The sequence below is a fragment of the Anneissia japonica genome, unplaced genomic scaffold, assembly GCF_011630105.1.
Source record: "Anneissia japonica isolate Jap-2015-1 unplaced genomic scaffold, ASM1163010v1 scaffold639_len268944_cov154, whole genome shotgun sequence".
In the NCBI taxonomy this organism is placed as follows: domain Eukaryota; kingdom Metazoa; phylum Echinodermata; class Crinoidea; order Comatulida; family Comatulidae; genus Anneissia; species Anneissia japonica.
This window is the reverse complement of record NW_022754805.1, coordinates 62,864-90,617: the sequence shown is the minus strand read 5'-3', so window position 1 is coordinate 90,617 and position 27,754 is coordinate 62,864. Positions and strand designations below refer to the sequence as shown.

General features: G+C 33.6%; 1 protein-coding gene across 9 annotated transcripts; it reads left to right on the top strand.

Annotated features, from left to right (window-relative positions):
- The first annotated feature begins 37 nt into the window (after positions 1-37).
- LOC117123243 (zinc finger protein DZIP1L-like) lies at positions 38-27,754 on the top strand. Of its 9 annotated transcripts, none has more exons than XM_033269092.1 (23): positions 38-159; positions 2,108-2,291; positions 2,635-2,804; positions 4,155-4,358; positions 5,091-5,306; positions 6,577-6,660; positions 6,836-6,941; positions 7,455-7,570; positions 8,488-8,703; positions 9,252-9,320; positions 10,075-10,143; positions 11,109-11,220; positions 11,745-11,843; positions 12,552-12,605; positions 15,876-15,970; positions 17,113-17,299; positions 21,148-21,403; positions 21,852-22,011; positions 22,910-22,981; positions 24,581-24,757; positions 25,803-25,903; positions 26,868-26,962; positions 27,515-27,754. In XM_033269092.1, the coding sequence occupies exons 2-23, from the start codon at positions 2,153-2,155 to the stop codon at positions 27,628-27,630; spliced, it is 2,913 nt and encodes a 970-aa protein (XP_033124983.1). In that variant the 5' UTR covers positions 38-159; positions 2,108-2,152; the 3' UTR covers positions 27,631-27,754. The 9 variants fall into 9 exon arrangements, with proteins under 9 accessions (XP_033124983.1, XP_033124981.1, XP_033124982.1 ...); XM_033269090.1 differs by having other exon boundaries at positions 12,549-12,605; XM_033269091.1 differs by lacking the exons at positions 21,148-21,403; positions 21,852-22,011; positions 22,910-22,981 and adding exons at positions 18,183-18,438; positions 18,887-19,046; positions 19,951-20,022 and having other exon boundaries at positions 12,549-12,605.

The following is a 27,754-nucleotide window of genomic DNA, read 5'->3' as shown; positions in this document are numbered from 1 at the left end:
AACGAAGATCTTGTACCAAAGATACTCTTTGCTGCACCTTTGCTGGTAGGCCTAGCTAGAGCTTTGTCAGAAAGTTTGCACACTGTAGAGGGCGCAATACTTTGTTGCAGTTACTGTTTGTTGTTGTCGGTTGTTAATTAAATCAAATCGCTGATTAAGGTAAATAAAATATAAAATATTAATCATATGGAGTGCACAACTGTATACAACGATCCATAGCTTGGTTAGACCTATATAGTAGTATCCATTAGAGATTAGACTACGCACTAGAGCCTAGCCTAGGGCCAGGCCTCTCTAGTCTTAATAGCCAGCCTGACCTCTCCTCACACAGTGACTGTCACAGACTCCGCAGCAGACTGTTCCTAATGTCATGAAGTAGGCCTAGCTAGGTAGGCCCTAGCCTAGGCTATAAGGTCTAGCCTATATAGGCCTATAATAGCCCGGGCTAATACGGTTTCGCATCTGGCCTTCAAATTGATTACCAATTTTTTAACACTTACAATTATTCATAACTAGCCAATGGCAATACTGTACGAACTAGGCCTACATTCTTTAATAATAAGTAAAACAGTTAATTTCTTCCCGGTGCACCATTTTACACACCCGGCTTATATAGGCCTAGTACATGCCAACAAGTTTGCGGTGTTGCCAGAATGAATGAGTGTTTGTACTAACAATAGTACAATAGGGTGTGTTAGCCAAAGCGCGTGCCTACTAAGGAGTGGCGATGCCACCAGGGGGGCTTAAGTTAAGCCCCCCCCCCATCGGTCTGGTCAAGGTCAATTCCCCCCATCGGCCAAAGCTCGTCGGGCAGTCGGACTGAAAAGAAAATAATGTAAGCCTAATTTTTCCATCCCAGCCATTTCCGGCCATCTACTAGTCTAGAAGTCCCAATTTTTTTTTTTAATCTTGTTTTGGGAGGAGTGGTTTCCAATTAATAAGTTTTCCATTATTAACTTAATTGGAAACCATAATTATCAGATAGTAAGTGGATTATATGAAAGTCAAATCATCAAAGAACATTTTAGTGGTGATAATTGTTTTAATAAGTTTTAAATAATTTGGTAACCGTTTTCAGGGCCGGATGTGAAACCGTATTAATGCCGCCTAGGCTTAGATAGAGGCCAAGCCCATAGACCTATGTAGGTTTTCTAGCCTAGCTAGCTTGTAGGGGTCTAGGCCAAGGGTAACTTTACCTAGCCAAGGCCTATAGCTCTAGCCACTGAGGCTATATGCATGCTGATATATTAGGCATGAGCATAGCCCCTAAATGGTTACGCAGAATCTGTTTAAGATACGGCATACAAGGCGACTGGATGGCCTACTACTAACTATTACGTCGTCGAGAGGTGAGTGATGAGGACGCCAAAAAAGTCAGTTTTTGTTGGGTGGGGAGGGATTGTGTGTGTATGTGTACCCACAAATAATGTATGCTTTAATTAGTAGTAAGCTATAAAATGGTGATATTTTAAATACCAAATATACAGGTCTTAAATGAAAATATGACTTCAAATAAAAAAGTTATGACCTTTTTCATGTATTTTAACCGCTGAAGGGGGTCATTTTCCACCGCCCCCTCAATTTTCGTTTTTTGGTCGCAATGTCCTATTTTGCAACCGATTTTCTTTAAAAAAGATGTCAAAATGTTCAGGAGAATAAGCCGCTTCATTTAAGACCTGTACATTTGGTATTTGAAATTTATCACCCTTTTTTTGACCCTGTATAGCCCACATCTACTTTAATGTACTGTAGTTCATTTTCTAAAAAGTTCAAGCTAATTTCAGAAGAAGATTGAATGTGCATTTAATCACTGAATCAGTGAATGCTGCTGATTACAAGTAATTTGTAGACCTATAGGCCTACATTTTTTGAAGCGACTATTTCATTATTAATCTGGTGTACACTCGGCCTCATAGCTCAGTTGGTAGAGTGTCCGAAACATTATCATCAGGTCTTGAGTTTGAATCCTGATGGGGACATAGGTTTGTCTCAAATATTTATTATCACCTATAATTATCACCAGTGGTTCAGAGGTGTATCTCCATACCAAAAGTTACCATTATTAATAAGTTAAAGAGTATTAACTCTTCCTTATGTATATTCAAAGGTTCAAGTATTTTGTAGACGTTCTAGTAGTATTTGATGCTGCGCAATGCAGTCTCAATACTATCCCTCAAGCAATGGCTTCACACCAAGGCAACAACCTCAATCTTCCAATCATGGACCAGGTAATCTGCAACAAGGTTTCCGTTTTTCTCGCAGAACAGAGCGTGTAGACTGGCGAAAAATAGGTAAAACGTTCTTCTTAATTTTCTGGAATCTGCAATGCTACTTGAGATTTTTATGGTGGGTGGTACCAGTAGTCTAGGCTGTGTTTGCTTTATAACCAATCCTGGTTCCTTCTTTATGTGATATTACAGGCAAAGGGATGAAGGGAGGGGTGGGGGTACTTTCTCCAGTCTCTAGATTAAAAAATCTTTGAACTAATTCGAACATTTTTCAAAGCCATCTTATGTTGATTATATGGTTTCAGTGGTTTGTGTTCAAAAAAGGAATTATACAAATTTTAAAACAAGTTGAGTTGATGAATACATACTTAATAAATATCTCATAATTTTTATGACTCTATTTTAGCTGCTGTTGATATTGAGCGTATCACTGCAGATGGGGACTGGAATGTTCTGCAGCACAATATACAACATGTAACCTATTGCAACGTTGACCAGGAACTTGACCTTCGTGGCACAGACCCAACCTTTGTTAAGTTATTCAAATTAGCTCAGATGATTATTGAATACTTAATGGTAAGCAACAAGATCTGTACCCTTTCCAAGGTTGGGTCGACCGCCATTGGTGGCACCAGCAGTGGTGGGGGGTGTCAGGCAGGGGTGACGCCAGCAGGACCGGGAGGATCAGGGCCTTCGTCGGGGAAAGCTGGACTCCCACTCCCCCCCGGTCAGGGGGAAAAACCACAGTTCGTTGGGGAGAACAAAATTTTATGTATTTTCTACATATTAGTAAACTCTAAATCGATTAAGTAAACCTTTGAAACCCCTAAATTGTCAACATTTTGGGGGCTTCCCTGCCTGGACCTCTTACAAAAGATTTTGATCGACACCCAACCACGCCCTCTTTGCTCTAGTCAGGCACTTCGGCCCCCAGGGCCTGGGAGCCCCGTCGGGCAAATCCTGGTGCCACCGCTAGGGCAAGGACGTAGTCACATTCCCTTTACTTTGGTTTAAAAACAAAAATTGGGCCATACTAAGCCATAAACACTCTTCCTGTGAACCGTACCAGGGATTGTAATTCCAGGACCCTGACCAGGGCTTCAGTTGCGGCCCCCTCCATTCAGACCTGTCTTTTTTGTTTCTGGGCCGCCACAAGGATCACAGGAAAGAGTGTGTTTTTGACTCTGGATGACATTTTGCTGCCTGAATTTTTATTTGTTATTAATGAAACATTTTTTTGTATAATTCACCCCTACATAAATATTGTCACTATAGAAATTATAAGCGAAAATCTTAATGCATTAATGATATTTAAGTATTTTATAATAATAATACCATATTTTTCTAAATGATTACTAATGGTTGAATTCACTTCCACATACTCGCTTCCCATTTTATTGCGACACAAAAAAAATACATTTTCACTGATTTAGAGACTTTTTACATCATGCTTTAGCAATACAAATGTACATAGATTACGCCGCGAAGATTTGGAACTTTGTAGAATCGGTGCATAAAAAATACTTTTTCTTTCAAGTAAGCTTCAGTTCTTTAATAACAATACTAAAAAAAATCATAGTTAGTAGGTTTTGGTACTATGTAGTCTTCCGAAAGATGAAGTTTATTTTAATATCAATCCCGAAATACATGTAGGCTGTCTCTTATACACATCTAGATGTGTATAAGAGACAGATTACACACAGTATAAATGACAATTTAAGGACCGTCTTATAGTTCAATGTTATTATTTAGTTATGTGCCTATTAATTTACATTGACAGTACTAATTTCTAATTCAATTTTTCATTTTACTAGTAATACTGATAAATTAATTAAAACAAAAAAATTCTGAATGATATTCTACTTTACTAGGTTGATACAGATTCTCTTTAAAATGTAACTTATTTTGTTTTCCAATTTTTTGCAGATATCTCAAGAACATCTTGGAAGTGTTGTTAATACATTGGAGCAGAAATTATTAAAAGCGGTGGAAGCTCACAATAACACAACTGTTAAAATCAACAAGCAAAGTGAAGAAATAAAGCAATTAAAACAAGAAAACAAACTAAGGAGAAAAATGTTAGCAAGTCAACAGAGCTTTATTCAGTCCAATGAAAACAACTACCATAAAGTAAGTGCATTCAGGGACATAGGCAGAGGGAGAAAAAAATGCTGAGGAGGAAAGCCAACACATTGTGGATGGGGTAGGGCATTGGCCTTGAGATATTTCGGTTTTTAGATCCTCTGAGATGTCTTCTCAGCCATTTTCATGCAACTTTTTTTTCTAATGTCACAAAACCATAAAGTTACTAAGATTACTGGCTGAGTTCTATTTTAAACACTGGTCTTGTTCTGTAGTCAGTGTAAACTGTGTACCATTAGGATGTCCACTGAGTTTAAGTACAAATTGTATGAATGTAGCTGCAGTCTGAGTTAAACAATGTGCATGCTTTGTTTGAAATTTTTTTAGATACTTACACAGTTTACAAATAGTATGGATATCACTCCAAAAATTGTCAAGGCCATTTTATTCAACGTTTCGCTTTTATTTAAACAGCATAATTCCTGATGATGCTTTAAATAGAAGCAGCTACAGCCCTGACATTTATATCAATAACAGTGATAATGACAATAATAATATGCAAAAATATTAAGAAATCTTATACTAATATAATATTAGAAATATAGAACATGATTTTGTTAATTAAATAAGCATGTGTTACCCAAGCCCTTACTGACATAATCTAGGTTGTTTTTCTTTATCAATGGTTAAATTGATGGACGAATTGATGCATCATTGAAAATATACAAAACTTATACTTAGATTATCAGTTAAATTGTTTAAATTTTCTTCTTTTCTAAGTGCTTGTACTGCCCAAAAGCTTTTGTTCATGTAAGCTACCTGCATGCTCACGTTGAAAGGAAGCACCCAGAACATAGTACAACACAGGAATCACAATATAAATTAGCTAATGAGAAGCAAGAACTCGAAATCGGTGAACTAAGGGAAAAGCTAAAGATGACACAGCGACAGTTGGAAGAGGAGGCAGCAACATACCAGAAAAAACTAGCAGAAAAGGTAAACATGTGTGACATGCTTCATGAAAGATTATAAAGTTGAAAAAAGGAGTGTTTTTTTAAATGAACATTGAAGTACAAATAATATGAATGCCACCCCAAAAAAGGCCATTTTATTCTATGTTTTGCTTTAATCATTAATATGCATTTATTTAAATGAGGAAATCATCCAATCAGAGGAAAGTAGGTATTGTGATGAGAAAGTATATTGAAAATAGATAGTAAAATTAATAATTAATTAAATTTAATTCTGTGGCTTGCTCTTAAGCCACTATTTAAACCTGACTTGTTTACATAAATAGCATAATCTTCTCTAAGTAGTAGTAAGTTTTTATTTTTATTACAAGCATCTCAATGGTTGTAGTGTTCTTAAAAACTGTTAATAGAAGATCTGAATTACATAATTCATGTTGACATGATTCAGGTTCATATATATTAGGGAGTTTCAAAATACCCATTATATGTTTAAAACCACCACAATTATGATAATTGTTCATGTATAACACTATCTTTTCCTTTGCAATTTTCATTAATTCTTGTGATCTTTCTGTTTTTCCAATGTACTCTTCGTTAAATCCTGGGCATTTAAATCTGTAAACAACATTACTTTGTAAAGCATAATATGTTGAGTCATTGGTGGATGTGAAATTGGAAATTTTCTTAAATGCCATATAGTGATGTTCAGTAACATTTACTTTTATCACTTCCTTTTGTGCCTATTTTCAATTGTAATTGAAGCCATATTGCTGGCTAGAGAGTGATATTATTTATTTTGATTATACGGTAGGTATTATACAAATACTACTTTTTTTTTAGGTGAAGTCTAGTAAATTCTACTCTATGAGGTGTTGGATGATTTGGACTATCAATTCCCTTTGTAGTCCAAATCATCGACAAAGGGGGAAGTAGAATTCACTGCTATACCAAAATAAAACCATGTTGAATTTGTTTTACTATTCCTCATGATTAATTTATTCAACAGCAAACCATCTGTGTACATTAGCCATTTTTATTTGTGGGGATAAATTTACTTAGTTCACATGTAGGGGTGTGGTAGTTGATTTTGAGTAGTACTTTTCCCCCACATACGCATGAATTTGGCATGCTAAGGGAAATAGAATAAACTACCTCATTCTTTATCTGGTGGGATTGACCAATGAAATGCTGTTATTACCTATAAATTGTATTTATGAGGAATAGCAAACTTGGTTGTCAAATGGTTGACTGAAAGTAGTGATGTGATTTTTTTTTAATAAACTTAAAATGTTTAGGAGGCCTTAGAGAAAGAGACGCAAGACCAGTTTGAGAAGCATCAGCTAGATATTATCAGACAAGAGCAAATTGAAGCTCAAAAGGTATGTTACCTAGTATCAAAATACATGGAACTCGGCACTTATATTTCTAATCTCAAAATGTCATAGAAAACAACATGAGAATATGTATTTAGGGGGCTTGGCAGTCAACGTGTTAAATGGTTCAGACTTATCAAATTTTATTGTGTTGTTCAAATTTTATCTCATTCTGTTGCAGCATGAAATGAACAGTCTACGTGATATGTTTATGAAGGAATTAAAAGAAATGAATGAAAAGTACTCGGAATCCCAGCATGCATTAGTGGATCTCCAGCAAAGATACGGTAAATAATAGAAAAATAATGAATTCTGATGAGTGCAATAGAAAGAATATTTTTATGAGTTAAAAGATGAACTATTACATTCAATTTAGAATATACAATAGTATTTAGCCAAAATTATCATCTTTAAATTTTATAAAATTGAATTTGGCTACATGCTATAGAATATAACAGTAGCATTTTACCAAAATACAATAAAATCTAATTTTACATAATTATATTAACATACCCATCAATGTTATAGTTTCTAAATGCAGATAAAGTATCTAGTAATGGTCCAGTTTCTCAATTTGTGGAGGACTTTGGCCAACTTTTAATATACAGCCAATGTACAGTAGTTGTGATTCTTCGTACTTTTTTTTCTGTCAATTTTCCACACGAATTTGAGTTAGCTTTTGATGCATCTCCTGTCCAAATATAATATTTTACAGCTTGGTACATGCTACCTGTACATCAGTGTAGCATATAGTATTGTAACACACAAGAGTATTGCTCTGTAATTAATGTGTGTTTCAGGTAAAACATCAATGTTAGGAACATTACAAGATGAAGATGAGATTGCTGAATACAAAGAGAAGTTGCATGATCAACATGTAAAGTATGACAGGTTAAAGAAACGATTAGAAGAAGAAGTAAGTTGATATTTATTGTCATAGTTATCATTTACATTTCTTAAGACAAGGGGGAAAATAAACCCTTCAAGGATTCTTGAGAGTTAGAGGTCTAGGGGGTGATTATGTACACTGTTGAGTTCCAGGGCGATAGTTTTGATGAGTTTCTGGTTAAAGTATGTGTTCAAGCATTCTAGCATGTAAATTGATGAATTTTATAACCATTTTAATAGTATTTGATGCAAAAAGAGATTGTTTAACCGAATCATAAAACCCTCTAGTTAACTGGACTGCAACTTGAATAAAAACTGTCTTGGAACTCTGAGTTCAAGTTGAAGTTCAATCAGTTTAAGATTACAATTTTTGGATTTGTTGTGACTTACCGGTATCAATAACATTTGCCTTGCTGGTTGGGTTATTGTTTTAAAAAATTTAAGAACTTTTTTTTTCATCACAGGAAATTAATGTGGGCAATCAACGATTGCCTATCATAGACATTGCTCTCATAATAATTGTAAAAAATACAATGAGGTTTGATGTGGACTAGTGAATTTTACTTCCCGAAGGGTTTTTCAACAATGAGGATAATAGAATTGACTGCTTTACCGATATATAACAATGCTGTATTTGTTTTACTATACCACATAAAGATTAAGCAGCAAACCACCCATTTACATTAGCCATTTTGATCAGTGAGAGTAAACTTAGACATTTTACATGGCTAATGTACCCAGGAATGCGGTTGTCAATTGTTGGTAGTATATTTTTCACTGTGTATGCTTATATTTGGCATGCGCAGGGAAGTAGAAACTACAGCACCCCATACTGGGTGGAATTGACCAATGAAATGTTATTACCTAATTAATATTTATGAGGTATAGTAAATATTGATATCAAATGTGCCATGTGAGTAATTTCTGCTGCGTGTAAAATTTTAGGTAACCTCAATGAAAAGTAGCATGCTTCAAGAAATGAAAAAGCAAGATAAAGATTGGAAAGAAAAAAATAAAGAAGTAAAACATATGTACCGCAAAAAAATAAGTAAATTGGAAAATGCTTTGGAGGATGCTAAGAGGACAATGGTTATGGAGAGAGAGGGCAGCAAAGATGAGATAAGACAACATTATGAGCAACAACTACTGAGCATGAAAAAGGTAAAATATTTGGAAAGTATAACAATATGGCATAAAGGTTTCCCTTTAAATCTACATAGAGAGTGTATGGATGGGTGGGCTTCTTAAACCGGGCTTAACTGTGTTGTATACGGTCGTTCAGTGCACAACGTATCCAACTTCGCTCTTTGTGAGCGCTAGACGACGTGATGCAGTCTGAACATCTCGTTACATTCTAACTCCGCTCTCTGTGAGCGCTAGACGACGTGATGCAGTCTGAGCGTCTCGTTACATTCTAACTCCGCTCTCTGTGAGCGATAGACGGCGTGATGCAGTCTGAATGTCTTGTTACATTCTAACTCCTCTCTCTTTGAGCGCTAGACAACGTGATGCAGTCTGAACGTCTCATTTCATTCTTCATAGAATCGTGTCGGCCGACGACCGTCAAGTGCAGTGTCTGCCCGGCTTTAGATGTAGGTTGGGTGGGGCTAGTGCATAAGTCATTAAAGTAAAATGTATTTCAAAGGATATTTTTTGGATTAAATTATGAATTGATATTAGTAGAATTTTTTTTAAATTTTTACTATCAGAAATCTAAGCAACAAGAACAAGAACTAAAAGCCAGAGAAAAAGAAATCAGTGAACTACAGAAGAGAATGGTATGTTTCTTTTAATTAGTGCAATGCATCTTAAGGCAAGAATTTTTTATAACCTCTTTAGTGAATCTGCCACCCAGCAATAATGATAATTTCGAATAAAAATAAAATTTTATTTTTAGCCAATTAACGCTCTGCTTAAAAAAAAAAAATTGCAGGAAAAAAAAATGTTTTCTTTATTTTTATTACACCTGTCGCTACCCTAATATCTCTAAAAATAAGATGTATATTTCTCCCTATATAAATTCAAAGCATTTAATGATCCCATTTCTACACCAATAAAACAAAACAAGGTATAAAAAGTTCTCGCCCAATCACTGGATGTTTATAATGTGCCCCTTTCTCTTTTTTAATTTCATACTTCCTCGAACAGGTTTCACTATCATCGGCATTTTTAAAAGCATACTGTATTATTACCTTAAAGTTGTTGATGTTTACAGTTTAGTTGACCCCCGAACCAATCCTTTCTGTATCATTTCGGGTTATCTTTTCAACTCTTCTTTGATCTACCTCGTTGCCTTTACCTATTCCTGGGTATCCACTCACTTGTTTTTCATGCCCAGCTGTTATCACTTTTTCTCATAACTGTTAATTACATAACATCTTATCAAATTAATGTAAGCTCACGGTGTATGGATTTGTTTGATGCATTAACCATTCACATATAAAAAGAGGGCTTACTGTACGATTGTGTAAATACCCAAATGCATATTTTCTGTGTCCTTTTGTAAATTATTTTTGCTTTTGTTTAAACTAGAAACAAGCTGTGGATCAAGTTCAAAGTTTGGAGGTTGAAAAGAAAGCCAGTCAGCGCCAAGCTGCAAAGGTTACGCACTAGCTGTTATTTCAATTTCAATTAATTCAAGAACCTCCAAAACAGAAATATAACATTTTACTTTACTGGGGTTTGGGTTTTTAATATTTTATTAATTATTATCTTGATTGAATCTTGGGGATTTTAATATTTTATAAATTACTATTTTGATTGAATCTGAATCTTAACAATGAAAATATATATTGACACCACCGATCCTCAAATTTGACACTTTCACAAGTGTATCAAAAAATACCTTGAAACATCTTACATTTATGACATTGTCTTTGACATCCATTACACCTGTTAAATTGACTCCAACATTTCTTACTCCCATGAAATATTTCTTTTTTATTCCCATTATATTGATGTATAATATCATCAGTCAATCATTATGACTGTATAAAAATATTATATCGATTTAAAATATCATTTCATATGTGACCGGCTCTGGCAAAACCAGCCATTTGTCAGATAAATTCTAAATTGAGTTTTTTTAATTTTTAGATTCTGCATGAATTCATCTTTAAAACAGTGTTATTTTGATTGTAACTGGTTGAGTAATAGTGAAGTTTTGAATATTTAATGCATTAGATATCAGCCATGTAGGTTTTTGAGAGAACACAGCTCAAAAGATTACAAAATCATTAATTTTTATTAAGATTTGTATTTTAAAAATAATTTTCAGTTACATTTAGTGATTGATATTTTGAAGGAATATTCTGCAATATATCTTCTTTTATAAAATACAAGAATTTGAAAATGTTCAAAATTCTGATTGTCAAACATTTTTGGTTGCCTGTGCAAAATTAGAAATTGCAACATCCGGGCTAGTTTTACCAAAACCAGTCACATATTATATTAGTTAGGCCTATATATATTTAAATTTTAATAGCATATGGATATTACTTGTTTGATTACACTTGAATTGGATTTTAACTTAAAATGGAAATCTTATCTTTTTTTTACATTACTAGTTGCAGCAATCAAATAATACACGTGGACGTATATTATCCCCACCCCCTGAAGTAAAGACACAGCCACCAAGTTCAACAGAAGAAGAGGAAACAGATGAAGATGAAGAGTCAGGTGATATGACTGAAATAGAATTAAAAAAATCAACATGTCATTTAAATTTATTATAATCATTGTCATAATTATCGTTACTATAGTTACCATTTTCATCTACATAATTATCAACAGTATTTTCATAGTCGGTATCATCAGTGTGGTCGTCATTAGTATACATTATGCTCATCATCAGTATCATTATCTTCATCATTATTGTCATTATCATGATCATAATCAACTTCAGCATCAGTGTCCTCATTATAATTATCTTCCTTGTCATCATCATCATCATCCTCATCATCATCATTCATTACTATAAATTATACCTTTCACAGTTTCTTTTAAATTTTGATTATAATGCTTTTCTAATTGAGTTCAGCATTTGTTAATAATACTTTATTTATATAATATCATAAAATAAATGTCACACTAGAAATAATAATAAAAATAATAATGCAGTATAAATTAAGGAAATAGTGGCGTTTACTAACCAAATATATTTTCTAATATATATATATACCCCTGCACAAATCATGCAACAGAGGGAGTAGGTAAAATGCATGTAAGTTCCCCTGATGCTCCAGAAATGTATGGTACATTAGAAGACTCAATGCTAAACACAGACGAAAACGATGATGATGGTGAGGGTTATACATGTCCAGTGTCTATTGTCTATTTTTTATATGCAGCTGCACTATCTGGGACACTTCAACCTGAATTCTCTTAAAATAGAATCCTTACTTGGTCACATGATCACATTATTGTAATGTAAGCCAAAAAATATCCATATTACCAATTTACCACCAAAAATTCATTTGGTAAGTGATGGCTGGCAAAGATCCAAATTTATTTACTTCATTTATTTCTTCTTTACACTGAGTGACCTGGTCAGTGCAAAAACACTATTAAAAAAAAAAAAGGACTATAAAAGCAAATTTTAAGAAAAAGTCCATGTCGGATTGACAGATCACAGGCAATCACGAAAAACTGCCAAATGGTATGCTGGCCCAAAATGTAATGATGTGGCTGTGTGGGAATTGTTCTTTAAATCATTGTTTTCACACTCTTAATTTTAATCTTCTTATCAGCTGCAATGTTGCCTGGATATTACTACTGTATTTGTACTATTTTATTTTTGTGTATGTTTTAATTTGTAAATGTGTTTGTTTTTTTAAAATTTACAGTATACTTATTTAATGATATTTATAATTTGCATTAATTGTGATGGTTATTAATTCTGTACTCTTCTTTATGCAGCTATGGTTAAATGTTTGTTTTTGAGGAATTTTTAAACATTTCTTAAGTACTGTATTGGTCTATATGTATTCTGTCTGCTTTTTCTTCAGAAGATGAGTACAGTGCTACATCTTTGCCACAGAGAAAACAAAGAGTTGCAACCTTAGGTAGACTCTTATTATTATAATGAGTGATAGCATGTTTAATAACAATTTGACATCAATACATTTACATTGTTTTTAAACCCTTGTTTGTACCAAAATCCATTTATTCATACCAGTTATTAAATGACTATTGTATCCCAGTTGAGACTACCATAATGTAATTTAGTGACAGCCATATGCCAGTTAGTGACTGTCATATGTCAGTTAGTGACTGCCATATTCCAGTTAGTGACTGCCATATTCCAGTTAGTGACAGCCATATGCAAGTTAGTGACTGCCATGTGCCAGTTATTGACAGCCTTATGTAGGTTAGTGACTGCCTATGCAAGTTAATGACTGCCATATGCATTTTAGTAACTACCATATGCAAGTTAGTGACTGCCATGTGCCAGTTAGTGACTGCCTTATGTAGGTTAGTGACTGCCTATGCAAGTTAATGACTGCCATATGCATTTTAGTGACTACCATATGCAAGTTAGTGACTGCCATGTGCCAGTTAGTGACTGCCTTATGTAGGTTAGTGACTGTTATATCCAAGTTAACTACCATATGAATTAGTGACAGTCATATCCTAGTATAATGAATGTTTAAGTTAACTTCCTTCATCAGTTTCATCTTTTGGCATCGTTTTTCATTATTTGATACTATTTTGGTTTAACTTTAAGATGGCCTAAAATTGTTATATTAAATTTAAATAAGGATTAGTTCTACTAATACCTTTCCTTCTCTCCTTATGTTTTAATAATACAGCATCAATAATATTCATCACCTTCTCTATGCTTTCTATATAGTTAACCTCTGTATAAACAGCTATACGCATAATAATACCCTGGAATTACAGTTAAACTTGATTAACTCAAATAATTTCTAAGTCGATCTTATTTTACATGCCAAATTGTTGTGTTTTCCATTACTTAACGACTGTAAGTCGAATAATTTTTCAATGCTATTTTTTATTTGACTTATGCAAGTTCAACTGTATTTCTATTTGTACTGCTGTTGTTTCAGTGCAAACATCCATCCGTTTTACATTTCCACATTCACATCTTACATGGTTCCTATTAAATGAATAGAGATCAATTTTCATAGTATCGATTACATATGAACACAAACAATGTAACCAGCTTCAAACACCCTCACCCACGCTTTTGATTGAACCCCCTAAAAGGCTTTATTGCACTTTCTGTTTATTTTTAATAATTTTATTCCTTCCTTTGTGAAAAAGTAGAAGACATAAATCAGATTAATCAATCTGACAGTAATTTATTCAATAGGTCAATCAATCAAATGTTCTTTTTTTCTAAATATTAGGCATGAATTTTAACATGATAATACTAGGAAATTTATGAACTGGCCAAGTATAAAATTTCCAATTTTGTTAATCCGGGAACACACTGTGTCAACAGTCTTCGTCTGACACAATTCAATGGTGACTGCAATGCGATAATGCGTGCATGATGGATTGTTGTTCAAAAACGATCCTATCAGAGTGCCGCCAACAATTAGTAGATGATGTCGCATTGTCAAGTGCTTACTCAGAGTGAAGAGTGGCTTTGTTGTCCAACAGTGTGTGCCCAGCTTTTAATGTTTATTTTGTCTTGCTGTGTACCAAAGACCTTTTACAAGATAGTACGCGTACAAATAGAAGCGTCGATGTTCAGTAAAAAGGGGCATCAAATGTAATTGTAATTGAGAGGGCGTCCTAGTTGTTACTATGGCTGTTGTTCCAGAATTTGCACGTAGATCATAAATGTCAAAGTTCAAAAGTAATTGTAATTACCGAAGGGCGCCCTATGCTGCGTTGTTACAGATATGCACGTAGAAATCTCGGAGAAAACTATTTTGCAATTATAAGATCTTTGTTGTGTACTCATTCTTGTTTGCTTATGCATTAATGTTTGGATTTTCTTTAAAGTTTTCTCCGGAGGAAAAAAAAATTTATATGTGTATATGCTGATTTTTCTAAGACAAAAAAGAATATTTAATGAAAAATTTGGGAATGGTTAATGAGATACAGAGTTTTGAATATTCAAAAACTGAAGGAAAAAAGGGTGGTTATGCCCATTTCCCCCCCCCCCCCCCCAGTTTTTAAATATTCAAAAATCTTTATCTCATTAGCATTCCCAATTTTTTAGTGAAGTATGCTTTTTCTGTCTTAGAAAAATCAGTTCTACAACATAATTATCAAAAAAATGTTTTTCTCTGGAGCCTGACTTTTTTCTGCGTTTTCTCAGTAGCATGAAAGAGAAATCATTCTATACACATCTCATGTCTTCCTTTTGTGCATTTTGACCTTTTTTTTTGTATGTTGCATTATCATAAATATTTTCTACATAAAGATGCTATGATTGGAAAACTCAAAACTTTAGTTATCACAACGGATTATATAAAATGTCACCCTTCCAGTCGGAAGACTGATTAAAAACAAATTAAGATAAACTTTATTGTTATAGTCACATGAAGGTGACATGAACTTCAATTGCTTAATGTACTGACACTGTGCTACAAGTGTAAACAATGTTTTTTAAGTGTCTGTTAATTGTCATGGACACTATTTTTTTTATTTTGTTTTCAAATAAAAGCTAAACACTGCACTGCAGTTTTCCTTAGCATGAAGACATTACATTATATTTTATTTATTTTGTTATGGATTTTTGGACTAGCACAGTTTGTAGGCAGTCCAGATCAAATTTAATTTTATTTATTTATTTTTTTATTTTGTTGTTCATTATAATTTTAATTAATAGTATATAATAATCAAATTCTGTTCAAATGTAAACTGATGAAACAAATTCAACAAATACAGAAACATATATAATAATATTAAACAAATATATGATACACATTAAAGTCAAAAATAAAAATCAAATTAATTATTTCCAAATCAATTAACATAAAGTATTTTAATTAAACCATTAATTAAATTCAATACAATACTAGTATTGTGTTATATTGAATTTAATTAATGGTTTAATTAAATACAATACTAGTATATGAAATGAAAATAAGTATAAGAAATAAAATAATTTGATCAAAGGAGCATATTTAAAACATTAACACATAATACATGGATTTTACTCAAATTACATTAAAAAGTAAAATCACATTATAATTATTTAATAGTTAAGTTAAATGCCAAGTGGTTAAGGCAAGGGACTGCAACTTACAGCTTGTTTGAGCGGGAAGTGGTGGAACAAGCCTTCTTCGATAGAGTTCCAATGTTCATTGATTTTCTGCCTTTTTATTGATACATTTTGTATAACTTTTTTATAGATTCTCATCCAAACAAAACAAGGATTATTGATGGCATGAAAGTTACATTGGATTCAGAACTTACAAAAAATCTTCAGAAAAGAGGTGTTGGCAAGGTATTTACACGTCTTTTAAAATATTAATTTCAATTTAATTTTATTATGTATCTGACCGGTTCTGGCAAAACCAGCTGTTTTGTAGGAAAAATTCAAATTCGAGTTTTTGGTATTTTCAAATTCGGCATGAATTATTCTTTAAAACAGTGTTCATTTGATAGAAATTTGTTAAGTATTATCAAAGTTATGAATATTTATTTCATTGGATATCAGCTTTCAAAGACTCCAAAATCAATAGTTAATTATTAAGATTTCTATTTTTTTTAAATAATAATTTTGATATACTTTTCAGTTAGATTAAGTGGTTGATATTTTTGCAGAAATATTTTTCAATATATATTCTTTTATAAAATGCAAAAACCTGAAAATGTTGAAAATCTAATCCTCAAACGTTTTGGATGTTTGTGCGAAATTAGAAATTGCGACAAATGACCGGTTTTTCCAGAGCCAGTCGCATGGAATGGCAGCCGAAACTGAATGATATTTACATGGAAGTAAATTCATTAAAGCACAATTATATTAGAATAAAAAAAAGCAAACTTGTGTACAAGAAAGAGGCAAGATACAAAAAGTTAAAACTAACAAAAATAGATCACATCATATTGTTTCAAATATAAATTATGTAATCTTCCATCAAAAAAAAAAAAAAAATCTTTTGAAACACTTCAAGCAATTGTTACCAGAAAACTTGTTCCAGATCATACAAACAAATAATACTTAGTTTAAATCTTCTGATGAATATTAAACAGAAATTAAGGAGACAGGAACAAATACTTGATCATTCTGAATATATACTTTTGAGAAGAGAATACAGAGCCCTCAACATTATGTGATATGTTTACAATATCTAATGAAAACTGTACATGGGCAGACGATTTGTTTATCATTGTGTTAGAAGAAAGGTTAGCTTGCCAATGCTAGTGTGGTCATGTAAACAGAAATATTGGCAGTTTATACAGTAAGTAGCCTCTTTTGACTGAGGTTTTCTGATGATATACACTAGGTCATTTATATGGCCAATGGTATAGTTATATTATCGCTGTTTTATCATTATTGCACTATTTTTATCAATTCTGTATATTATTATTGTTATTTTTTATTATTTTTTTTACTTGCTCTTATTTTCTTTTATTCATTTTCAGAATGCGGAAGGTATTACATCTCGTTCATTGGAGAATAAACTCCAGGTCCTAAAAAAGGAACGACAGGAGCTTGCCAAGAAATATCCGAAGTTCTATGACATACGAGAGAAGTGTCGCCGCGACATGGAGCTGATGTCAAAAGATAGAGCAAAGGGCAGGAAACCCACAATGATGCAACCAAAATCATGTGAGTGTATTACTTTCAAAGCAATAGTTTCTGTTTATTTAAGTTAATTCAAAGTTCAAAGTAATTTTATTGTCAATAGTACAACTAGGTAAAATTGAAATTTGATCTCCTTGGATACAAAAATGGAAGGTACACAAAAAGACATAGTCAAGATTAAACATTAGAAAAAGACATAAAATAAAAATGATCATAAATGCAGATATGAAATGGTAAAAAGTGTACCATTAAAAAATGGGAAAATTATGTAATAAAATACATAAGGCTTTTTTTTTACAAATGGTACTGTTTAAGCATCCTCAATTTGAATTTCAAATTAATTTACTCTAATTAGGATTAATATGAACAATAATACAAAATGTGTATTAAGATCCTTCTTAGATTAAGGTCGCTGTCCATCTGTATGTTATGAAATTATATCCAGTCACTTGAGCCTAGGACGATTGAATTAAAAGGCAGCACCTTAACTGCAAACCAGAGTTACACTTTGTTTATTGTAAATAGGAACTATAATAACGTAGTGGCATTATATGACTTAGTTGTTTACAGATAATACAATTTTATTCTACCATCCTGGTAATAGAGACTAATACAGCATATGGCATTCCCAATCAGCTTTCAGTTATTTTAGTTTATCATATTTGAAGTCCAAAGATTTATTATTTGCTGTGGTTTTTTTTTTTTTTTGTCCACACATAGATTGATAAATATAACATGATATATAATACTTGTGTTTCAAAAACAATTTAATACGAACAATTATAGCAAATATAAAATTATACAGTTAAGTTTCGTATGAAAGAAGTTCAAATATTCTTTTGCAAATGTATTTTGCAAATTCTGAGTTTTAAATAGTTATTGATGTGTATATTACCTTTGTATACAGCGGTGAGCCTGCCACCTAGATCGCCATCACCATTTGCTAAGTACAACCAGAGACTCTCCAGCACTGCTTCCCTACCAAGAACTAAGTCATCAGATATTACACACCAGGGTATGTATGGTGTACCCAAGACAAAAAACACCGGACCTCCAGTTGCTCCAAGAGATTCCCAGCCTCCCCCTGTAGCTCCACGTAGTCCGGATTCACGGAACAATCTACAGCCACGTGCAAAAAGCGCATTGAAGGAGAGCTTTTCAAGGTATTAAAACTTTAAATATGTGACTGGGTTAAAGAAATTGCTGCTTTTTGAAAATCTTTAGTTATTACATTTTTCACACTTTTTTTATCTTTTTTGTGTTTTTTTTCTGTAACTCACTGGTTAGTGCTGGTCACATAGTAGATTATCACATAGCTGATTTATCACACCAAAAGTCCTCTTCCAAGCCTCAGTAAAGAGACTTTATATTTATATACAATGTAATGCTCTGTATACATCAGGCTTTTTGTGAACAAGTATCTGTGCATTACCTATATGGGCATGTGATTATGTCATGTCACATCCATATTTGGGCAAATTGGGCAGTTTGTGTTCACATAATTCATGAAGGTGTTTTAAAGAGCCCTCCCAAATCTTTGCTTGATCATCTTTTCTGCATTGTTTTTCTTCAATTATCTTACATGTATAATTATATGTATTGTTTCTTCAGTGAGGAGGATGATTTGTCATCAACAGGTGATGATGATAATTGGGATTCAGAGGAGGTGAGTGAGTTGAAGGAAATAAGTCCAAGCAAGACAGCAGCTGGTGGGAGCGGGGTTAGGCCTACATCTTCCCAGAGGCAAGACCCTTCTGGACATCAAATGCAGGTAAGGTTTTCCATCATTAGTAACACACAATCTATGTAGCATATTATCTAGATTGGCCTAAATTGGCCTACAAGATCCTTGGGCTAAACACTGCATCATGTACACTATATTGATTGATTAATAAATTTATTAATTCATTGGTATTACTGATTGATTGATTGAATCTTTAAGCTGTTTTTGTGCAACCTTACATTTCTCTAGAGGGCTACAATACTTCCATTTGCCATATCCTACCTAAACCATACTTCATATACTGGAGAGAGAAAAAAAATACTTTTTCAAGAATATACATACATAAAATCATTTATATAGCGCTATTTTATGAAGATAAGAGCGCTCAAAGCGTGGACTAATAGCTCACAGTAACTTTCTTCTCCTTGGAGGGTGTCTTCGTGCCTGAGGCCTGGTAAACTGGTACCAGCTACTCTCGTCTGTCCACAACAAGGGCTGTATGGACCAGTACACCGGGGGAACCCCCTACTCTTCTTGAAAGATGTACTGGGTTCTTTATAGTGCACATAAGCCAATTGTGTACACAGAGCCTACTGTTTATAGTCCGTATCTGAGAAGACTTAACTCCTGAACGATAGGCGAGCGTGCTGTTTGAACCAGCGCTGATCGCTCTAGGTTGCGGTGCCCCTGCCTTAACCGCCCGGCTGTTCCTCTCGCCGAGGACACGGTTAAAATGCCCAAAGTAATTTGAACCTCTGACCTAGCTTGTAAACCCCAACCCCTGCACCAACTGCATGATTTGAGACCTCATCTGTAACAGACATTTTAACAAGTCATTGCATGTACATGCTAAGTAAAATAATCAGCTCTCCACCTTTCATTTTCAAACAGTCTTTGCATGCATTCCTTAATAATTCATTTTTCCATCTCATGAATATTCATTATGATTTAGTCACCTGACATGATGATGGAGAGTTTGAGTGATACTGGTGGTCAGAGCACAGGCAACTTTGATACAAAAAGTGTAGGTAGTATTTAATTCATCGTTCTTATTTTGCAAAATGTATGGCTATCCTATTCTACCTGCATAATTGCAAATAGGTAAGAAATAGATATCTTTTAACCTGTGTTCTGTACAAAAAAAATGTTTAACTAAAGGTTTGTAATTAATGCATATTAAGAAAATACATTTTTATTGATTTAACATTTTTGAACAAGTCTTTTGTACTTCCTCTATGTGTGTGAATATTAAGCATTGGCTTCTTAATGTATCTGAAAATTCAATAACAGTCATGAGCTAAAACCAAATTTGGGCTAGACCTAAATGTTGGTTTTCTGCAGTTAAATTATGTAATTTAACTGTTCCTGGTTCACCTAATTGATCCCATTTGCTATTTAAGGAAGCCCTGGCTATTTATCATCTTAAACCTAAAATAAACTGTGGTCTCAAAGCTTATAAGCCTGGTTCACGTCAAACTTTATCAAGATATACGCGTCTTGGAACATGATACAATAATCTCCTAATTGCGTTCGATGCCAAGTTAGAGCCAGATAAACAGCCAGCCAGTTTCAGGCCGTCGACGTCACACGGTCGAAAGGCTTGTTTAATAAAACATCTACTGTATTTTACGAACCTCTAGTACCAAGTGGTATTCGTTCAAAACAAATTGTAAACTACTCTAGAGAAGGTGTGAGTTTCCACTACCTAACCTAGCCGACCAGTATGAACCAGCAGCACCTTAACTGCAAACCAGAGTTACACTTTGTTTATTGTAAATAGGAACTATAATAACGTAGTGGCATTATATGACTTAGTTGTTTACAGATAATACAATTTTATTCTACCATCCTGGTAATAGAGACTAATACAGCATATGGCATTCCCAATCAGCTTTCAGTTATTTTAGTTTATCATATTTGAAGTCCAAAGATTTATTATTTGCTGTGGTTTTTTTTTTTTTTTGTCCACACATAGATTGATAAATATAACATGATATATAATACTTGTGTTTCAAAAACAATTTAATACGAACAATTATAGCAAATATAAAATTATACAGTTAAGTTTCGTTTGAAAGAAGTTCAAATATTCTTTTGCAAATTCTGAGTTTTAAATAGTTATTGATGTGTATATTACCTTTGTATACAGCGGTGAGCCTGCCACCTAGATCACCATCACCATTTGCTAAGTACAACCAGAGACTCTCCAGCACTGCTTCCCTACCAAGAACTAAGTCATCAGATATTACACACCAGAGTATGTATGGTGTACCCAAGACAAAAAACACCGGACCTCCAGTTGCTCCAAGAGATTCCCAGCCTCCCCCTGTAGCTCCACGTAGTCCGGATTCACGGAACAATCTACAGCCACGTGCAAAAAGCGCATTGAAGGAGAGCTTTTCAAGGTATTAAAACTTTAAATATGTGACTGGGTTAAAGAAATTGCTGCTTTTTGAAAATCTTTAGTTATTACATTTTTCACACTTTTTTTATCTTTTTTGTGTTTTTTTTCTGTAACTCACTGGTTAGTGCTGGTCACATAGTAGATTATCACATAGCTGATTTATCACACCAAAAGTCCTCTTCCAAGCCTCAGTAAAGAGACTTTATATTTATATACAATGTAATGCTCTGTATACATCAGGCTTTTTGTGAACAAGTATCTGTGCATTACCTATATGGGCATGTGATTATGTCATGTCACATCCATATTTGGGCAAATTGGGCAGTTTGTGTTCACATAATTCATGAAGGTGTTTTAAAGAGCCCTCCCAAATCTTTGCTTGATCATCTTTTCTGCATTGTTTTTCTTCAATTATCTTACATGTATAATTATATGTATTGTTTCTTCAGTGAGGAGGATGATTTGTCATCAACAGGTGATGATGATAATTGGGATTCAGAGGAGGTGAGTGAGTTGAAGGAAATAAGTCCAAGCAAGACGGCAGCTGGTGGGAGCGGGGTAAGGCCTACATCTTCCCAGAGGCAAGACCCCTCCGGACATCAAATCCAGGTAAGGTTTTCCATCATTAGTAACACACAATCTATGTAGCATATTATCTAGATTGGCCTAAATTGGCCCACAAGATCCTTGGGCTATACATTGCATCATGTACACTATATTGATTGATTAATATATTTATTAATTCATTGGTATTACTGATTGATTAATTGAATCTTTAAGCTGTTTTTGTGCAACCTTATATTTCTCTAGAGGGCTGCAATACTTCCATTTGCTATATCCTACCTAAACCATACTTCATATACTGGAGAGAGATAACTTTTTCAAGAATATACATACATAACATCATTTATATAGCGCTATTTTATGAAGATAAGAGCGCTCAAAGCGTGGACTAATAGCTCACAGTAAATTTCTTCTCCCTGGAGGGTGTCTTCGTGCCTGAAGCCTGGTAAACTGGTACCAGCTACTCTCGTCTGTCCACAACAAGGGCTGTATGGACTAGTACGCCAGGGTAACCCCCTACTCTCCTTGAAAGATGTACTGGGTTCTTTATAGTGCACATAAGCCAATTGTGTACACAGAGCCTACCGTTTATAGTCCGTATCTGAGAAGACTTACCTCCAGAACCATAGGCGAGCGTGCTGTTTGAACCAGCTCTGATCACTGTAGGTTGCGGTGCCCCTGCCTTAACCGCCCGGCTGTTCCACTCGCCGAGAACACGGTTAAAATGCCCAAAGTAATTTGAACGTCTGACCTAGGTTGTATACCCCAATCCCTGCACCAACTGCATGATTTGAGACCTCATCAGTAACAGACATTTTAACATGTCATTGCATGTACATGCTAAGTAAAATAATCAGCACTCTACCTTTCATTTTCAAACAGTCTTTGCATACATTCCTTAATAATTCATTTTTCCATCTCATGAATATTCATTATGATTTAGTCACCTGACATGATGATGGAGAGTTTGAGTGATACTGGTGATCAGAGCACAAGCAACTTTGATACAAAAAGTGTAGGTAGTATTTAATTCATCATTCTTATTTTGCAAAATGTATGGCTATCCTAATATACCTGCGTAATTGCAAATAGGTAAGAAATAGATATCTTTTAACCTGTGTTCTGTACAAAAAAAAATGTTTAACTAAATTTTGTAATTAATGCATATTAAGAAAATACATTTTTATTGATTTAACATTTTTGAACAAGTCTTTGTATTTCCTCTATGTGTGTGATTATTAAGCATTGGCTTCCTAATGTATCTGAGAATTCAATAACAGTCTGGTCAGTCATGAGCTAAAACCAAATTTGGGCTAGACCTAAATGTTGGTTTTCAGTTAAATTATGTAATTTAACTGTTCCCTGGTTCACCTAACTGATCCCATTTGCTATTTAAGGAAGCCCTGTCTATTTACAGTATCATCTTAAACCTAAATTAAACTGTGGTCTCAAAGCTTCTAGAGAGCTGAAATTGTTTATCTGATAATTAATCTAATCTACTCTATTGCCTCTCTCATAATCACCATTGTTGGACCTGATTAATCCCCCCCATTTGCATATTGTAGCATTTTTTGTAATCAGTGTCTAAGTTTTCTCATTCCTGAAGATGACCCAATAAAGGTCGAAACCCCTAAATATGGCCTCCATTTCTTTATTCAGAGTAACGTTCTATGTTAAAAGGGCAAGGTTTACTCAGAAAAGTAGTTATGTACCACAGTATTAGCGTGGACATTTGTTTAACCATATCTGTTCCATTGTAATATTTATACTGCATTTTGCCATTAACAATAATAATAAATGAAATATTAACTATTGTCCCTCTGAAGCCCTTGTGTTTGTAAGATGATTTATTGAGTTTAGAATGAAGTGCTGCATATGCAATTAATATTAACTGCTGGTACATACAGTATTTTGTTTATCTGAAAATATGTATCATTGGCAGAAATTAAGTACTAATTTTGTCTTATTGTCGAATCTGGCTGTATCTAGAATTTTCAGTAATTGAATACTATTCTGTATGCAAGTGAGCACATAGAACAGGAGCACAGTGTACCTTTCTGCTAGGCTAGGCCCCACCCCATGTATATAATTGTTACTATATGGTCCCACAAATAGTGCATACCTACGGAAACACATGTGTTTGTAGGTCACATGCATATTCCTTGCATTGTTCTGATTGGTCAGTTGTTGAGTTTAATTGCCCTTTACCCAAGTAAGTTTTCAGCCCGTGATAGGCCAATTGTTCATTGACAGTTGACACCACTTCTTTGAATACAATATACATTTTTTTTCACAAGCTTTCACCCTAATCGATATTGCTTCAGTTATAGTTCATTAGGTGTTACCAACTCATTTATTTATTTATTTATTTATTTAACTACTTTTGATTAATCATAATTTTGTAGTTAGTAGTAATAATATTTATAATACTATTAATAGTACTAATTGCAAATAAAATTTTAAAATAAAGCAAACGATAATATTAATAATAATACATAAGCATGAGCTAAATTGACTCAGAGAAACAGATAGTTAGTTGATTGACTCAGAAAGACAGATAGTTAGATTGATAACCCTACAAATCATCTTTGATATTTCCAATTTCTTCCTGAAGGGTGGACAGAAAGTCAGTGAACTTACCAGAAGTATTGAGTTCCAACTAAGTGGCAGAAAAGGCCACTCAAGACCAGTGGGAGGAGTGGACTTAAGTGGAACAGCTGGATCAGGCCATCTCGCAGCTCCAGCTTACATAAAAGATTCAAGTAGTCGATCACCGTCGCCTCAGATACCAGTAAGTATCATCCTTAATGTCATCATTTTAATTTTTTCTTTTAAACAGTAGTTTTTCGTGAATTATAAACCAAATATGACAATTGTTCCTTATTGCAATAATATGAGGCATCAGTGACCAACACAAGAAAATTGTCTTAATATATTCAAATCCTCCACATTATAAGCTTTAAAATGATGGGTCAATTTTACAGAAATCAACTTAACTATTTGCCAAAGATATGAGTAAATTATTTACAGCTTCTCTGTAGTAAAGTATACAATACTTCCCCATTCCAATGCTGAATTATTCAGTTTAAAATTTAGCGACAGTATGCTGGCTTTGGGATGGCAGCTTCATATAACCTGCTGGGAGAGACGTCAATCAGAAGAAATTGCAAGATTTGAATGATTGATACAAATTCTTGGAGAAAGAAGAATACAAGGGAATCCTTGGATATTTTAAGCTATCCTTTATATTTAAGTTATTTATAAAAGTAGCATAACTAATGTATAGTTTTAGTTTAGGACATGACTGATTGTAAGACTTGTTAAATGTTTACATTTTGTGGAAAGTTAAACTTCAATGAGTAAGAGCAATTTATGATTGTTTGTGTAAAAGTTTTACAAACATTTTTCTTTAAAGTTAAAACAAGTAATTTAGGAGAAACTTAACATTGTTTGTTTGCCCTAAAGTGTCCCCATCTCACTATCTCATAAACTCCATGTTGAATGTGGTCAAATACTTTTTAAAAATATGGATGGAATTTAGAGTGGGGAAAACTGGTTTTCTAATTAAATTTGTACAGAGATAATAATGAGTGATAATGTACTTAAATGCTCAAACAATTTCATTTGTCTTTTCTAATGGATAATTTTGTTAAAGTTTTCTGTTTTACTAAGCCAAAAAAAAACATATATTAAACATATCACTTTAGTTTCTTTCAGCTTTGTTGATCATCTTCATGTGAATGAACTAGCCAAAACTAGTTCATTACGTCACCAGTGTTAAGAGGTCTCTATTCTCCTGTCTTTATTTTGTCCATTTTCTTTTTGATCTTTTTCAGACAATACCTGATAAGTTTGATAGTGATGAGGAAGATAGCTTTGTCATTTCTTCTTTAGAGGAAAGTGAAAGAGCTGTTCCAAAATCCAAGCCACAACCAGCGTATGTACAATAAAATTGTTCATTAAACAATAGTTGGAATTTTCATGGGGTGTAGCATATTGGGAGGGTAGCATGTTTAGGATCTGTTCTCTCTGCTAATTTTTTTGTTTTTAGACCTTAAATAATAATTGTGTGGACCGATTATGGAATATTGGTTAACTTTATATACCCTGGTCATAAGATCATCTATGGAAGACATACATAGCTTGCGAAATCCGCAGAGGTGTGTGTGTACCATACAATATGGCTGCCGTAGATTCAACCAATCATAATACGCTAAGCATGTTTCAATCGCGCCCTCAACTTCAATTCAAAGTTTTGAATACAGCTCTGTGGAAAGTTGAGTGTTGCGATGTAGCGTACATGATTTCAATTTTCATTCCTCAGTACTTTATTTTAATCAGATGCTCCACTTGACTTATTTTTGTCTATGATACTTAATAATTTATTAATATTATTAATAATGATAAATAAAATATATAGTCAGAAGGGTAATTTATGTTTATAATATGTATACTAAGCCTGAAGGTGGCGCTTTCCTACAGCGGCCATATTGGATTGTACACATACACAACCCTGCATTGCTTCACACCTAGTCAGCCCTCTAGTTGTTTAATACTGTAGCTCTGTGTTAAAACCCATTAGAATTTTGGTAAAGTACTTCCCTCAAGGGTACAAGTAAATATGCACAGTGAGGGGTTGGAAGCCTGAATTTTAACCGCTTTGCCACCACTAAGTCAGGCTTTTAGCATAACATATATAAAGACTTATGGGCTTCATATTATTAGGCCTACCCAGTCAATGTATACTTTACTCTCAAGTTGCTTACAGTTAGCTTAATGTTAAAATTACTGATTATGTTTCTACCAATATTTTTTTCCAACATATTTATTCACCTTTCTTTTTAATCCACCCAATCATTTAATTAACAATTTTGTTTCTTTTTACCCCCCTTGTGCTATAGGCCTAGAACAGGAGGGGGTGGAAAAAGAATGACTGGTGACACAGATATTTCTAGCAACACATTTGGTACAAGTGTGTGGGGATCATCTTCAAAAGGTGGGCCTAGAAAGAAGTTCAGAATACTATAGTACTTAGTTACTTAAATAACATTAATTAAAAGAAGAAAAATTATGGTTTCATAAATGTACTAGTTTAATACAGTAGTAGGTTTTGGCCTTATACCTTGTTTAGCAAACTCGCTGCCTGCTAATAATGATGATTTCAAATAAATAAAATTTTATTTGTGGCCAATTAGCGCAAATTTAAGAAAAAAAAAATTTTTTTTTTTAATTTTTATTATGCCCGCCGGCCTTGATATCTCCTCAAAATAAGATGTGTATATTTCTTCCTACTTATATAAATTTAAAGCATTTAACCATCCTATTACTACACTGTTTACAATCACCATTAAGATTTTATTTTTATTTTCTTTTTGATCGGGATGTTTTTGGCAACTGTTTGCCATTTTTTCCCCCTCCTTTGACGATCTTTCAAAAAATAAGTTTGCAAAACAAGGTATACCAAAATTCTTGCCTAAACTACCATGATGTTTTTCTAACAGGGAATACCTTTGCACACTATTTTAAATTGTCTACATCTTATTTTCAGGTGCAGATAAAGGCAGTACACATGGAGAGGCCAGTACTGGCAAAAGTTCATTAGTTTCTGTTACAGATTGGGATGATGACGACGATGATGATGACCTTGGCCTCAGTGACCTTTGAGTGACCTCTGAACCTAGTTCATCTTGTTCTTCATTAATAATTAATAACAAAGGCAATGATTACATAACAGTTTAATTCTAAAATATCTTGATATCACAGCAAGTATATTCATGTTTTTATGAAT